A 15059-nucleotide genomic window follows, 5' to 3' on the forward strand; every position below is an offset into this window, starting at 1 on the left:
GTTGCATTGCTCTACATAAGCACTCATTTGGGTTTCAATGACTCCACTGAGAAAATACCTGCAGCAGCCTCCTGAAAAGACGCAAGCTGTGTCTCCTGACCCTAAATCAGTGCAAATAGAGGCAACTGTCCAAATAATCTACGCAAAAATCCCTACTCCAATTATCTGTAAATCTTAGGAAAAATAGTCTCTCTCTCTCTCTCTCTCTCTTATTTTTTTACATTTTGGTAATTATATCCATTCTCCTCTTTGGATATATGCAAACTAATATTTTCCCCTCAAGTAAAATCAAACAAAGAGAAAGACAAGTCACACAGAATATAGTCTAATTTATAAAAAAGATTGATTTTTCTCTTATTCAGTAACCAATTTCTGTCTTGTTAATTCTGTACCAATTTAAGTCCCAAAGTAAATTTGTAGATTTAAAAAATAACAATGACTTTTTTAACCATTTAGTTGTACTATATAGTTCTTTACTCATTTTAAAATCCATAATTGAAAAATATTTTGAGAAGTTTTCTACACAATTACAAGGTCTTGTACCTTGACCTTGAATACTGTGTCCTGGAGCAATTTGGTATCGGTGTAAAATGAGAGCTGTCATTGTGATAATACTACAGGACTATTGTTGACACAGCATTCCATGGAGTTGCTAGGCAGCGGGGAAGCCGCATTCATGTGCACTGTCTGCTGAGACTACTGTTTGGGTTCCTGAGCATGGCGTGGGTTTAAGGGAACTCTATAGTAAAGTTCAGAGCCAGCCATAGCCACACTTGTTTAAAGCTTGCTCACTTGGTCTACTAGCTAAAGAAAGCAGCGAAGAACTCTTTGAGGGAGCAAGAAAGAACTACTCCATCAACACCTTGATATACAACTATATTACATTAAGGATTAGCCTACTATACCAGTGCATTGTGGGTATAAACACCACCCATGCCTTCTCGTAGTTAGAAGGAAACAATAGAAGCCACGATGTATTGAATGTGAACACCTTGAGCACAAATCTGTATTTTATCAATCTTTATCTTTCAATGGAGAATGTTAACATTAATCAATATAGATAGCCAGTTTCAATTAGTTTAAGCTAATAAAAACAAAAGTATTGTTTCTTTCTGCAATAGTACTCGAAAATAGCATGCACACACTACGGCGATGAAATAAAATTTTACAAGACGCATGCTAAATCGAGGAGAGAACCTAAGGGTAAATGGTGGAGTTACACAGATATCAAAACGATCATAGCAATTCCTTTGCAGCAAATCTCTAAACGCATGCAGAAGGTATTACAGAAAACCAGCAATGTCACGTCAGAAGCCATCATAGACGCCATCCTGAGTAATATCCTGGCCACTGGTCGCCTACAACAAACACTTTACCTCTTGTCATGTGTGCTTAAAGGAACACATGCCAAAGATTACAATTCATGGTTTAAAGGAAGAGCTAGATGGCCGGAATATATATAAAAGTAGAATATGGTTTCATGGGTGGAAAGTTGAACATGGAAAACAAGAAACAAGGAAAGCAACAAAACAAGATCAGATGAAAATGTCTGTGTATAAACCAAGAGATTTCATACTTTCACTCAAAATAAGCAATAAATCTGATGAAAATAACAGTGTCTAATAGTTTTACCTGAAATGCTCTGGTCTAAATACACACATAATGCACTCACTTGGGGCTCACACAACACAACCCGGTCATTGTCATTCCTGCATTAGCTGAAGTAAGAGACACAGTGAGGTTAAGTGGCTTCCCTGAATTCACACAGCTTGTAGGTGGCAGAATCATATTTAATCAGATTTGCTTCAGGGCCTGTGATTTTAATTTCGATGCCATACTGCTGTGGAGTAAATATGTAATATAATTTCCATACTTCTCTATTCCTAATTGTTTCATTAATGTCTTAGATGGGAAATGAAGTAAAATATTTTGGCTTCCGAGGGAGAAAACAGCTATTTTTCAGAAACATTTAAGCTCCTTGCCTTTCTGAAATGACAGAGCTTTATGAGCACTATCAAACAAATGCTAAACATTACTTTAAAACAGGACAATAAAGCAGTCAAGAAAGGCATTCTGAAAAAAAAATCAGCTCTTGAAAAGTTCTTTGTATATGTAAGATGGTGGTGTATGTGTGTGCATGTTTGTTTATGAGAATGGGCACACGTGTGCAGGTCAGGAGAAGACTAACCTTTATCTTTCACTTGGTAAGACAGCCTCTTGTTTGCATGCACATGCCGGGCCACTGTGGTCCACCAGCTTCTGTGGATTCTCCCGGCATAGCACTGGAGTGCTGGGATTACAGGCAACTGCTTTATGTCAGCGCTGGGCATCACAGTCCAGTCTATGCTTGCACAACCTGTGTGTCACCCACTGAGCTTATCCCTCATCCTTGATAAACTCTTGAAAGTTAAGATTGCTTCAGACAGAAAAGACACAAAAGTTATTTTTACATCTTCCATGATGATCTTTTTCACCCTAAATGTAAATGAGTTTTATACATAGGACAATCAAACTTACTGCAGTGTGAAACCTCTACCAGAGAAGGATACTTGAGTCAGAGGAGGATGGGGCCAGAAAATGAATGGACTTAAGCATGTCTGTGTCCCATAAAGAAATAAGGGTGAGGTTTCACAAAGTCTTGGTGAGGAAAAAGCCAGCTGGGAATTTTGGAACTCCTCAGTTAAAAGGAACCAAAGAGTGGGTCTCAGACTTTTTTCACTTAATGCACCGTAATTCCTGCGGCGAGTGTACCTGATGAGCTCACCAGTACAGCAGCACGGTCTCCATGGCCACTGCTTAGAAATGGAGTGGATGAGTGGATATGTGGACAGAGAGATAGCCATCCATCAATCCATTAAATCCTTGGACAGCAGAGGACATTATTGGCTGTAGTGGGAAGAAGAGCTGGGATCAAAGTTGTTTTCAAATGCTTTAAGGTCACCCACTGTCCAAACTGGAAGACAAGAACCATGCACAGATTGAATACTTGTTTTGCTACCATTGCCCCACTAGTAGCCGGGAGTCAAATAGAAGACAATTAACCAAGCCCCGGGGAAAAAACATTCATGACTAAGGGCAGTCGAGTATAATGAGGAGCTGGTGAGCATCTCAACTAGCTTACAAGGCAAAGTCTTTTTCAAGTATGAGGTTTGGTAACTCTAGCCTCTCTATTAGAAGAGCAGCAAATTATAAAAATGGAATTGTAACCAAGTTAAGAGAATCACACAGTCATTTATTTTCTGTCAAAGAGATTGCAAGCTGCTTGGGAAGGAGTTCATGACTTGTATTATTTTATATTCCTCTGGTAACCTTGCATAATGTTTTTCATCTACTGAGACATCAATAAATAATTATTGATTAACTGAAGCCAGTGACAGGCACACTACTGTTTTTTTTTTAAGCATAAACACCGATACACTGATTTCCATACTTACATTCTTCAGCCCAACCTTCCCCAAATTGCAGATATTGGCTGTGCAGATGCTGAACCCCCGACTACATGGGCAGTTGACTGTAATACCAAACTAAAGCCACGAGGTCAAAGGTCATTATTCCTGAACTGTGACTAACGGAAGGAGCTTGCCTCATGCTTTCATATCTCTGGGGTAGAAAGTCTATTTACTTTACAAACACAAGTGAGGTTTAATTGATCATCATAGTTTTGCAGCAGCAGATGACAGCAGAACCTTCCAGCTTGGTGCAGCTATGCTATTGCTTTTTTTCTTTGTTTGTTTGGTATTTTGGTATTGCTGGGTTTTGTTTTGTTGTTGTTGTTGTTGTTGTTTTTCAAGGACAATTCTGCAAAATCATACAGAAACATCATTTCCCCCCACAGGTTTTAGAATCATGAACACTAAAGTCACACTTCTTTTAGACAACATTATCTAAGAGCCCAAACACAAGCATTATAATTTTGCATGGGTTGGGGTGACACAAGGTGCTTACTCAGTTTCCTTGATCATCTGTGTTAAGTAACCATAGCTAAGTAGTTTGCGTAAACAAAAGAAAATAAGATGCACCACATTTTTGATTTCCTCTAATTTTACACATGGAAACGAAGTCCTAGATTTCTTCCATATGTTGGGGAGTCAGAGGAAATCGTACCATTCCACAGTCACACAGACTGGTAAGCAAAATTTATTCTGTCATGTTTGAAAGGTACTTGTATTTTCTGATAGCTACTATAACAATCTCATTAAACCAATGCCTAAACAGATTGGGAGTCACTGTTTTGTGTACCATAAAATGGATGTATGGTCCAAGGACAAACTTATGAGGTGGTGTGGCAATAGCTAGAAGGTCCAGCCTTTTATGTACTAAGCATGAGAAGGGTAGACAAAAGAGTCCTTCTGCAGGCATGGCTTCCTTCATATCACTGCGGATATGAGTATGAGCAGATCAAGCTGTCTCACGGCTTCTTTTTTCATTGGGATAAATCACTAGTTAAAAAAAATTTCTAATAGGAAATGAAAGGAAATAACCAAATGTGTGTATACTAACGCATAATTCATCATGTAGCTTCACCAGACAAAGCCAATGAGAAAGTCCCGGGCCAGTCATGAATGCGTGTCCAACTCTGAGTGACTTGTCCTTAAGATGGATCTTCTGTAAATAATTAAATTAGTGGGTTTTTTTTTTTTTAATCTTTGCCCATCTGGGCAGAAAGGAAAGAAGAATTGCACACACACACACACACACACACACACACACACGCACACATGTGCACGTGAGTATGGGAAAAATACTAATGACTTAACCTTGTTTTCATAATGTCAGCACAAAAGCTTTACCATATGTAGGATTTTCAGCAAGATTCTTCAAATAAATGACAGAAGAAAACCAGGAAGATTATGATACTTTCGCTAGGGGTAATGAGAAAATTGAAAATACATATCTACAAAAGCTATGTTTCAAAATGTAGATCATGTCATTAAGAAATGTTTCATATAGGGAAATCCTATTTAATAAGTTAATTTGACAGTGTATTGTAATTGATAAGCTAAATGCAGGCTCCCCAAGCACAGGACAACTCTGCCTGCGTGGTTTTAGTTACTTCATGGTATCTAGAATACAGCAGAGGGCTGCAGTCCTCCTCCAAAGAGAAGAGACTGGGGGCTGTGACGAAGGGGGATGGAGCAGTCATAGACGCATACTTTCCTTCCTTACTTCTTCCTCTCATTAAAAATAGAAATCACAAATTATTTTCTCATTGGTCCAGGGCGCTCGACAAAGCTGAATATGACAGCATCCCTGAGAATATTTCCACTACTTAGGGACCAGGCCTGCAAATGTGGCTTCACTGCCCTCACTATTAAAAGCAATCTGTAAAAGAGGCTTAAAAACCCAGGGGTTTCATACCAAGTGAACAGTAGGAAAGGTGACCTTTCATCCCGTTTGTTTATTAGAGGATCTGCAGGCTCCAGCTCAGTGTGGGTCCTGCATCAGCAAGAGGCCAAAGGGGAGATGGCAAACTCTGTTTTTTTAGAGGTCACATAATCAACTTAGAAAATACAGCTAGAAGAGACCAAGAATGAAAGCTTTTTTTTTTTTTTTTTTTTTTTTTTTTTTTTTTTTTTTTTTTTTTTTTGTCTGTTTGGTTGGTTGGTTGGTTTTGGTTTTTCTTTTTGGTATTCTCTTGCACTTTGATTAAATGTGAATCCTATACTAGTAATTTTCCTTTTGGGATATAACAGACTAAGTATCCTATTGGCATTAAATTAAATTATAAAATTAAATTGTGTATATTGTGCAAAATTAAAGAAAAGAGACAAAGGACAACTAAAATAGGTCAAAAAATGAAAATTAAAATGAGACTAAGATATAGGCCAAAATGAACATAAAATAGACAAAAAGTAAAATTAAGATAGTGACCATATATTTTTCCCAAAGTTTATCATTACATCATTTAATAAAGACTATCTTATTTAAAATCCATTTATAAGAATAAAGAATGTTTTTATGCAAGCCTCATCATGTTAAATTTCTAAGGAGATATGGACTTAGCTTAGGCAGAAGTCTCAACACCCATTCTTCTATGAGAGGTAGAAATAGTCTGATATTTTAAATTGCAGATTCAAATTATAAGCCATTTTCAAAGTATTCAGCTTTGTACTCGGCTGAAATAAACAAAAATTGCTACTGTGCAGTAACTATTGTTTAAAATGTCTTAGGATTAGGTTGCCTTAGTATTGACTTTATTCCTTCATTGACTAGTTTTCCAATAAATATTTTAGTTATTTAGTGAATAACCTGTTATTTCCACACCCCTGGGCAACATTTCACCTACTCTGAAAACGAAAACTAAAACAAAAACCAAAATAACAATAGCAAACGAAGAATGGTGCCCAGAATAAGCTAGACAGGGCGTCACCCCTTAGTCCTGATTTAGTTACCATCCCACTAGAAAGCAGCACACATTCTGTTGACCATGTGGCCATGACTGATGGATGATAGCCGAGCAAGGTCACCATAGCTAATTACAGCATCATTCATCTAGCTTGCACAGGGACAAAAATACCCGGCTCCCAGCGAAGAAAAAAGAGAAGAAAGAAAAGCTATTCTATAGCTGCTAACTTTCGAATAACCAGCCTCAAAAGAAACAAATAGGATGAAACTCAATGACCAGATTATGACTTATGGATTCACCCAAGCAAATTCTGTGGTAATTTTAACTCTGGGTTTCCAGCGTGCAGGAGAGAGCTTCTAGCAACAAGCAGCCGTCACAGGCTTACGTGCTTTGTAGTGGGAATTCAAAGGCTCCATCAGGAACACAAGCCAACCGTGAGCGTTAGGTCTGCTATGTGTGTGGTGTGAGTGTGTTTGTCTAGGATCAGATGCCAAGACTTAAACTCACATTATGGGCACAGCAGCTACTTACACACTAAAGCCTAATTAAAGGAATAAGCTTCCCTCTTTGCTGTGTTTTCCCGAGATCAGGACCATAAAGGGATTTGGTTTCCTTAAGAACTGAGGAAAATGTTCCCATATGTTGCCTTTATGTCCTGAATTATTCAAACTCAGATAGAAAATGGTAGTGATTTCCAACAATAATCCAGAGCTACACAATGTTTTCTGAGAACTACTGAAAGAAAACAAAGAGGAGAGAAAGGAGTGTTTTGAAAATAATTCTATTGTAGCAAACATATAATCATAATTTCCATATCTGTTTTAAAGAAGAAACACAACACACATGGAAACAATAAAGCTCCCAAGGCACCTTTCAGGTCTCAGAAACAAGATTGACTCGCAACAAAAAGCACCTCATCTTCAAAGTTTAACACAGATAGAATAAAACTAATATCATTTCAACTCCCAACTTTAATCAGATAGCTTTACATCTAGGTAACACAGATCACAGGAGTGGCAACAGCCAAATCCAAAGTCCTTTTAATCCTGACACACTATTTAAATTGCATTGCTAAAATAATTATAACTAAAGAAATATCTTTTCATGTAAGCTTGAACCCAAAATAGCAAATTTCAATCAAGTGCCGAGAAAATTATCAAAAGACACAAAACAAAACTCCTAATTAATTGGGGTCAAGAGATGGAAACTGACAGGAGCATAGAGCTGGATTCAAACTCGGCTGGGTCCTAGTGAAATATTCCTGAGACAATCACAGCCCTCCGAGGCAAAACAAAGACTTGTTCATAGACAAGAAAGCTGCCAATGATGGTTGCATAACAAGGAGCAATCTACAAGACTTTCATTCTGCACCTTCAATCCAAATGGAGCCTCATCTAATTTTGTGTGCAAAAATGTGATCCTGAGAGAGACAAGTTACATGGCTTAGTACACACATCTGGAACCCCGGAATAAAGATTTCAGGGACTTGGACCATTTCACTTGCTCACAAGTGACAGGAATTAAGTCAACCTTGGGTGACAGCTACATAACATATTTTGGAGAACAGAGGCTCAGGGAAGAGGCAGCATGAGGAACAGGCATGGGAGAGGTAAAGGACTCTTACTCTTCCAAATTTCAAAGTAAAATCCCCCCAGGATGGCCTTGTATGTAAGACCTGAAATATCAGCAAAGGTGCAGGGAGATGCACATTGTAGAAAAAAGTATTATAGATATTTTATTAGCTTGCTGGTTTGATGTAAGATCTCTCTCTCTCTCTCTCTCTCTCACACACACACACACACACACACACACACACACACACACACACACACACTACCTATATGAAGTGAGAAAACAACAATAAATATCCAGTAACTTATACCATTGAAAATTGAACAGACCTTTGAGATGCCTCAGTTTTCTAGTCTTGGTTCCTTCTTAGTTTTTGATTTACAATTAGTCATAGTATCTGTTTATTAATTTACACTTTATCTCAATTCCAAAAGGATATATAGCATTATTATTATCACATCCAGTATTTAAAGGGCATGGATAATTGAAATATACAACTCATGAAAAATGTCATGTCAATAAAGGAGCATGATGCTAGAGAACGAAAGCAGCAGTTTCCGATGGCAGTTTTTCACCAACTAGTCGTTCAACCTCGGAGCACACAAAGAACTGAAGCTTTCACATATTCATTTGTAATATGGTGTCAGCCACCCAGACAATTGCTAATTCTGAAGTCCAATGTAAGTATATTTATAAAATTTATTCTAAGGGTGCATAAGTTCTTAGAGTAAAGGTGAGCATCCTTGCTATGGGACTACCAGGAAGCATCTGACTGCTGACTTTCTACTCATCAAACTCGTGTACTCCTGTGAGCATGATCTACTGTGTATCCTGCTAGTTATCCCTACCTGACTTGTTCAGAGATGGAGCATGAATGGAATAACACTAAGAATGTAAGCAACCAACAATGCTACTGTTAACTAGAATCAAACAATTGTCAAATCACTGAACAATGCTTAGAAGTAATAAAGGGCTCTACAGGGGATGGGGGAAATTCTAGAACAAAGTGACTCTGAAGTTCAGAGGGAGTCTATGAATGTAACTCTACAATTCTACCTGCTGTTTCAGTCAACAGATTTTTTTCTCTTTAACAGACTGTTGTGTTAGCAGTTTCTAGAATGTATAATAAAATAGCCAATTAGTAATTTGTTAGAACTGAGTATGGGTCAGTCACTTAGTCATTAGAGAATCTAGTAGAAAAATTCATGATAGAAATAATTTTGATAAATGTGGTTGGCATTATGTTTTTGCCCCTTGATTTAAAACTTAGCTTGCAAATTAAATATAAACATAAAAATACACATATTTTTTGAAATGATATTTTGAACTCATTTCAATTCTCATTTCAAGATGAAATGAAAAGTTTTAAATGAGATTGCAAACTTTTTTAGGTTGGGGGAATATTTTCATTGACTAGATAATTGGAAATTACCTGCTGTTTATTTGTATGTAACAATGCCTTAAAGATTTAGACAAAGCTTTAAAGAAGATAGCATTTAAGATTAGATAGAAATAGCTCATGTTTACCAGATAAACAGAGACAGAGGGGAGAGTCAGGAAAAGTGAGCAATATTTGAACATAAAGATATTAACATTTCAAAGAAATTATTAAATGGCAGATGGCTCTTGGTGGCTGTAGGTAGGTTAAGTAACCATAAAAGGTGATCAGTGAAGATGGTGGCAAGAGGCTAAAGAAAGCCTAGGGCTCTGTGGCTGGCATCCTTCATGATGAAGATCTGTTCCTCTTCCAACACCATCCCTGCTTTGACCTAATCAGGAGCTTGGGGTCTAACTCACAACATATCACAGCCATATCCCAGAAGAGTCATGGACATACATTGCCATGCCAGTTCCACCCTGAGGCAGTACATGACCACGTCCTGTTGTTAGAACTAATAGCAAAACAGAATAGGCAGAGACAAAACTGGACATGTTATATATTTATTTAACTTCTCTACCAGAATAAAACCCCGAGGTTTTTCCATAAGAAAAAGAAAATATTAGAAAGACAAGCATCTTACTTTGCCCCAATGAAACTATATGTGATGGTTGATCTTCCTTGTCACCCTGACATGATTCAGAATTGCCTAGAAGACACACCTCTATATGTGCCTTTGCGGTGTTAACAGGGAAGGGAATACCCACTTTGAATGTGGGCAGGGACACCCAATGGCTAGGGTGCACACCTGAATGAAAAGATGAAAGGAAAGAACCAGTTTCATGCACTCAGTGACCTCTGCTTGCTAAGTACAAATTCACTGTGAGTGACTATCTGGTTTACAGAAACAGGCAGCATGAATGCTAGACCGTGTCATCATATTTCAGACGTACTGAAGAGGATATGTGAGCCTAGATGCTTAGACATCCTGGGTTTTGGTTTACATTCACAAAGTAAACTCCAAGAAAGTTGCATCAATATCTTACTCTATGAGCAGTATCTCAGAAGTCACACAGTGAACTTGTTCCCAACACTTGAACCAGCTGGAGCTCACATCCTGGCTTTGCCACCTGCTCAGTGTGTGATTTGAATGAGCTACTAAACTTCTCGGTCCTGACTCCTCAGCTTTTGAAAAAGAGAGTATTAAAACATGACTAGCTATCATTAAAGGGGTAAGGACCAATAAAGGACCAAGGGTTGAAGTCATTCAATGTAGTATCTTTATGTCAACGCCTTGTATATAGTCCTACTGAATAGGCCTTATGTTCTGTTCCCATCTCTCACACACAGAAAATCAGTCTCAAAGAAAGAGGGGCTGATGAGCTGGTTCAGTAGTTAAGAGAGCACACTGTAGTGGACAGCATCTCTTTGTCCAATGGCTCACAACTGCTCGTACCTACAACTCTAGGAGACACTGACCATCTTCTTCTAGTTTTCCATGTATTCTGCACATGTGTATGTGCATGCACGCACACATGCACATGAGCACACACATATGAACACAAATAAAAAATAAAATGATAAATCTTTTAAAAATAAAAATGGAATCTCAACAGATGGAAACAGAGGCAGGGAACTACACTGGAGCACTGGACTGAGCTCCCAAGGACCAGTTGAAGAGTGGAAGGAGGGAGAGCATGAGCAAGGATGTCAAGACCATGATGGGTTCACCCACTGAGACAATTTGCCTGAGCTAATGGGAGCTCACCAACTCCAACTGGACTGGGAATGAATGAGCACAGGATTAAACTAGTCCCTCTGAATGTGGTTGATGGTTGGGGCAGACTGAGGGGCCACTGACAGTGGCACTGGGATTTGTCTCTACTGCATGTACTGGCTTTTTGGGATCCTATTCTCTTTGAATATATACCTTGCTCAACCTAGATGTAGTAGGGACGGCCTTAAACTTGCCACAGGGCAGGGTGCCTTGTCCTTTCTTAGGATTTGATGGAGGAGGGGTGGAAGGGTGTGGGGAGGGAGTGGGAGGAGGGGAGGGAATGGAAATTTGGATTGGTATTTTTTTAAGTAATAAAATAATAATAATAATAATAATAATAATAATAATAATAATAATAATAATAATAAAATAGAATCTATTTTGAAAGGAGGAGAATTTGAGTTGGTTCTTCTTGGATTCAACATCATTATTTTGATCAGATGGTCCAACCACAGAAGCCATGAAAAAGCAGAAGAAAAACGAACATTCCTGCCTGAAACAGCTCGTAAGAGAAAGGTGAAAACATGTTTCCAGAGGCAGGGATACCATGAGTCTCAGCCTTTTGAAGCCCACAGCACTTGCTTATAAATAGAATATTAAAACAAGCAAGAGCAATTTTCTCCTTTCGTCTTCCCTTATTGCCTAATTTTCCTCTCATACCATTTGCATAATGGATAAAAAGGCATCCATTATGCAAATGAACGATGGGGCTGCAAGGTTGCTGAAGCCACAAGCCTGGCTCCAGAAGAGGAGCAGCCGCCAACCAGCCCTTCGCCATCTATGTTGTAACAGACTGCTTTGTTAGCTTGATTCCAAAATATGCAAGAAAATTAGAAAGACCTTAGGTCATTAATTCCCATTTGGTTTGTTTTAAAAGGGATATTTACAGATGCTTTTCAGAAAATAGAGACAAATGGGGTTATTTGGTTTGCTCAGATATATAATAAATTTAACAGTAAGTTTATTTTATTTTATTTCTGAGAAAGCATTTCACTATGTAGCTTTGGCTGCCCTGGAACTCACTATGTTGACCAGATTGACCTCAATCTCACAGACATCTGTCTGTCTCTGACTTCTAAGTCCTGGGATAAAGGCATGTACTACCATGGTGGGCAGTATTAAGTACTGAACTTCAAATGAGGGGGGAAATGTAGTATGTATAATTTTTACAATTTAAATATTTCCATCGAGTTAGTATGTGTGGGTGTACTCATGCATGCATTCCAAGGTATACCTGTGGAAGTCAGCAGATGTCTAAATCACTTGGTTGTCTCCTTCCATCTTGTGGGTCCCAGGGACTGACAGACAGCAAGTGTACCAGTCTAACCTTCTTATCAGCCAAGTTGTCACAATTTTAAGTGCATGTTCTTCTTTAAGAAAAAACCAGATTCCATTTGAGAAGTGGGGACTCTGTTCGTCCTTCTGCCTGAGAATCAGGTCTAATTAAATCTAGGCAGTACAATGAGCAGTCCCATAATGCTGTGTTCACAATAGACCCAAATAACATTGACTTTATAACCCAAATAACATTAACACTAACACATTAGTAGATTATCAAAAATGACAGCTATTTTAAACGGACCTAAACAAATCCCTAAGAAATATCAGCAAAAAAACAGATAGGTGCTTGACAGAAACTTTAGAGGAGTGTTTACATTCACTCTCTACACCTTCAAAAAAATATTAAGAAAAGGAATTCTAAGCAAAGCCACCAGGTAAATTGTTCTTTTTTGAATAAATGAGAGGTAATTTCAAATTTCAAAACTAACTCCCCAACTGTTTCCTCCACTGTGTAAGATATATAAAGGAAGAAAAACAGGATGCCTATGAGAGAAAGGGAACCTTATTTCTAGTGTGGATTCCTTGGTAACCCTTATGTTTTTCCAAACAATGAACTTTACACAAACAGTGACGCTTCTAGGATACAGGCATATCTCATCTCTTACAGTCCCACTCCCAGTGTGATTCTTCAAGGGCATGCAATTGGGAGGCACTTTGAGTTCAAGATAAAAACTGCATCTCCTTACCTGAGTTCCAGCAGCAGCAGAGAGTCACAGAAAAATAACTTAGAGGACAAACCATATGTTTTTATAAAGAATGGTATTAACAGGACGAACTTCACAGAGAAGGAAATTAGAAAGTTGATGCAATTTGCAACCAAGTTGACAGTCGGACAGTGTCATCAGCAAATTCCACCTACCTAACTTCAGAGCAGAAGGGGTTACTACAATTTCTCCACCGATGGGTTTAAATGCAGCCAGTTGAGCAGCCACTTCTGTCTCGAAAGCGTCTGGGCTCTGCCGATCCACAGGGTTTCCACTGGGGTACTCAATCTTCTGGAGTGGCTCTTGTTCGTCAAACACAGCAATGAGCTGCAAACGAGGCCAACAACACTAATTACTTTGTAGGACATGCTTATCACAGGGACACTGTGTCTAGTTGATTGTGATCTTTACTTGGTCTTAAAGCTAATGTTGCCTTAAAAAAAATCTTAAATCTTATTATGCCAAGACGCTTAAATCTTCAATAATATAATCCGTGCGAGCACAGGAGCAGAACATGATGGGGAGTTTGTTCTTGTCTGTCTATTCCTGAAATAGTCAGTTGAGGCCAGCTCTCATTAAAGGAATGAAATGGTGGCCTCTTACATTCTCTCCTCGTGAATCTGCCTAATCCAGTGTCTATCAATTTCAGTGTGTGTCTCTCCTGTGAAGGATTGAACTTACACCCTCACATATGGTAGGTAAGTGTTCTACCACTGAACTATACACACAGTCTCACTTTCTTCAATTATTTCTAATATGCCTAAAAGTTCTCTACTCTAGGGTGCAAAAATGAAAGCTCAGTATACCAAAGATGAACAAGATAATACATTATAGAATTGTACATTCAGGTCACAAAGGGGTATAGCATTACCTTATGACATGTATTTCTAGACACATTCTAAATCCATACATATTTGCAAACATAATATTAGTAGCTACAAAGTATATGTATTCATCATGTATACACAAGTGTCCATTTTTATACATGACTTTTATATAATTTTTTTCTTCATCGTGGATTTTATGGACATTAAATATACTCATTTAATGTATTTGCATATCTTTAATATAAGAACTGAAATATTACTTTTCAGTCATTTTTTCATAAAAAATTGACATGTTCTACTAATCACATGATGTCACAGCACTGTAGGACAATGAAGGCAGACCTAATGTGTGACTACAGTTTTGGCTAGGAGGCTGAACTCTAATAAGGAATTTCAAATCTTCCTCATTTGGCTAAGGTAGACAAGGCCAAATGTGAATTCAGGAAGCAGCTCATGGAAGCTACTGCCAATCCAAAGAAGTACAGTGTAAATAATTTTGAATACTGCGAGTAACACTATGGATATTTTTCATTCATTAATAAAGCAATTTTACTTATGATTAAGTAATATCCAGAAGGGCAGTCAAGTCCTATTCATAAAGGAACCTAGTTGACAATAGTATTAATAACACAAATGCAGGGGTAACCAATCAAAACACTATAAATTCCAACATAGTCTTTCAAAAGAAATGAACACAATTAGGGATATGTAAATTGGCTATTCAAAAATGATTTTCATAATTGACTACTCATCTCCAGTATGGAGACTTCTTTAATTGGAAAATCCAACAATCCATTCACTACAGAAAAGACATGCTTACTCCCAAGGCATTATTTTTAATTCTTGAAATTGAGCACATGCATTTTCTATCTTTAATTGCTGGCACTGGTGAACCGACTTGAGATAAGACTTAAATAGATTAATAATGAAAGATGATTCTACTATAAAAATAACCAGTAAAACTAGATCTTTCTAATCGTCTGGCTAGAAGGAAAGGTTTTACGCTTTCAATCTTGACATAGAAAATAAAATCAATTTTAAAATGTGGTTGAATTATTTCTTCATTACTTCTATGCCGTAATTATAATAATTATTATTTCAACTTTGTATATTG

The 15059-nt window shown here is 37.8% G+C and overlaps 1 protein-coding gene across 2 annotated transcripts in view; it reads right to left on the reverse strand.

Annotated features, from left to right (window-relative positions):
- The window catches only part of Pard3b (par-3 family cell polarity regulator beta), a 975885-nt gene that overhangs the window by 598733 nt on the left and 362093 nt on the right, over positions 1 to 15059 (reverse strand). For both annotated transcript variants that reach the window (XM_038339874.2, XM_042055538.1), the window contains exon 3: positions 13274 to 13445. In XM_038339874.2, coding sequence (XP_038195802.1) covers positions 13274 to 13445 — 172 coding nt within the window. The remainder of the gene's footprint in view (positions 1 to 13273; positions 13446 to 15059) is intronic.

The sequence above is a fragment of the Arvicola amphibius genome, chromosome 8 (assembly GCF_903992535.2).
Source record: "Arvicola amphibius chromosome 8, mArvAmp1.2, whole genome shotgun sequence".
In the NCBI taxonomy this organism is placed as follows: Eukaryota; Metazoa; Chordata; class Mammalia; order Rodentia; family Cricetidae; genus Arvicola; species Arvicola amphibius.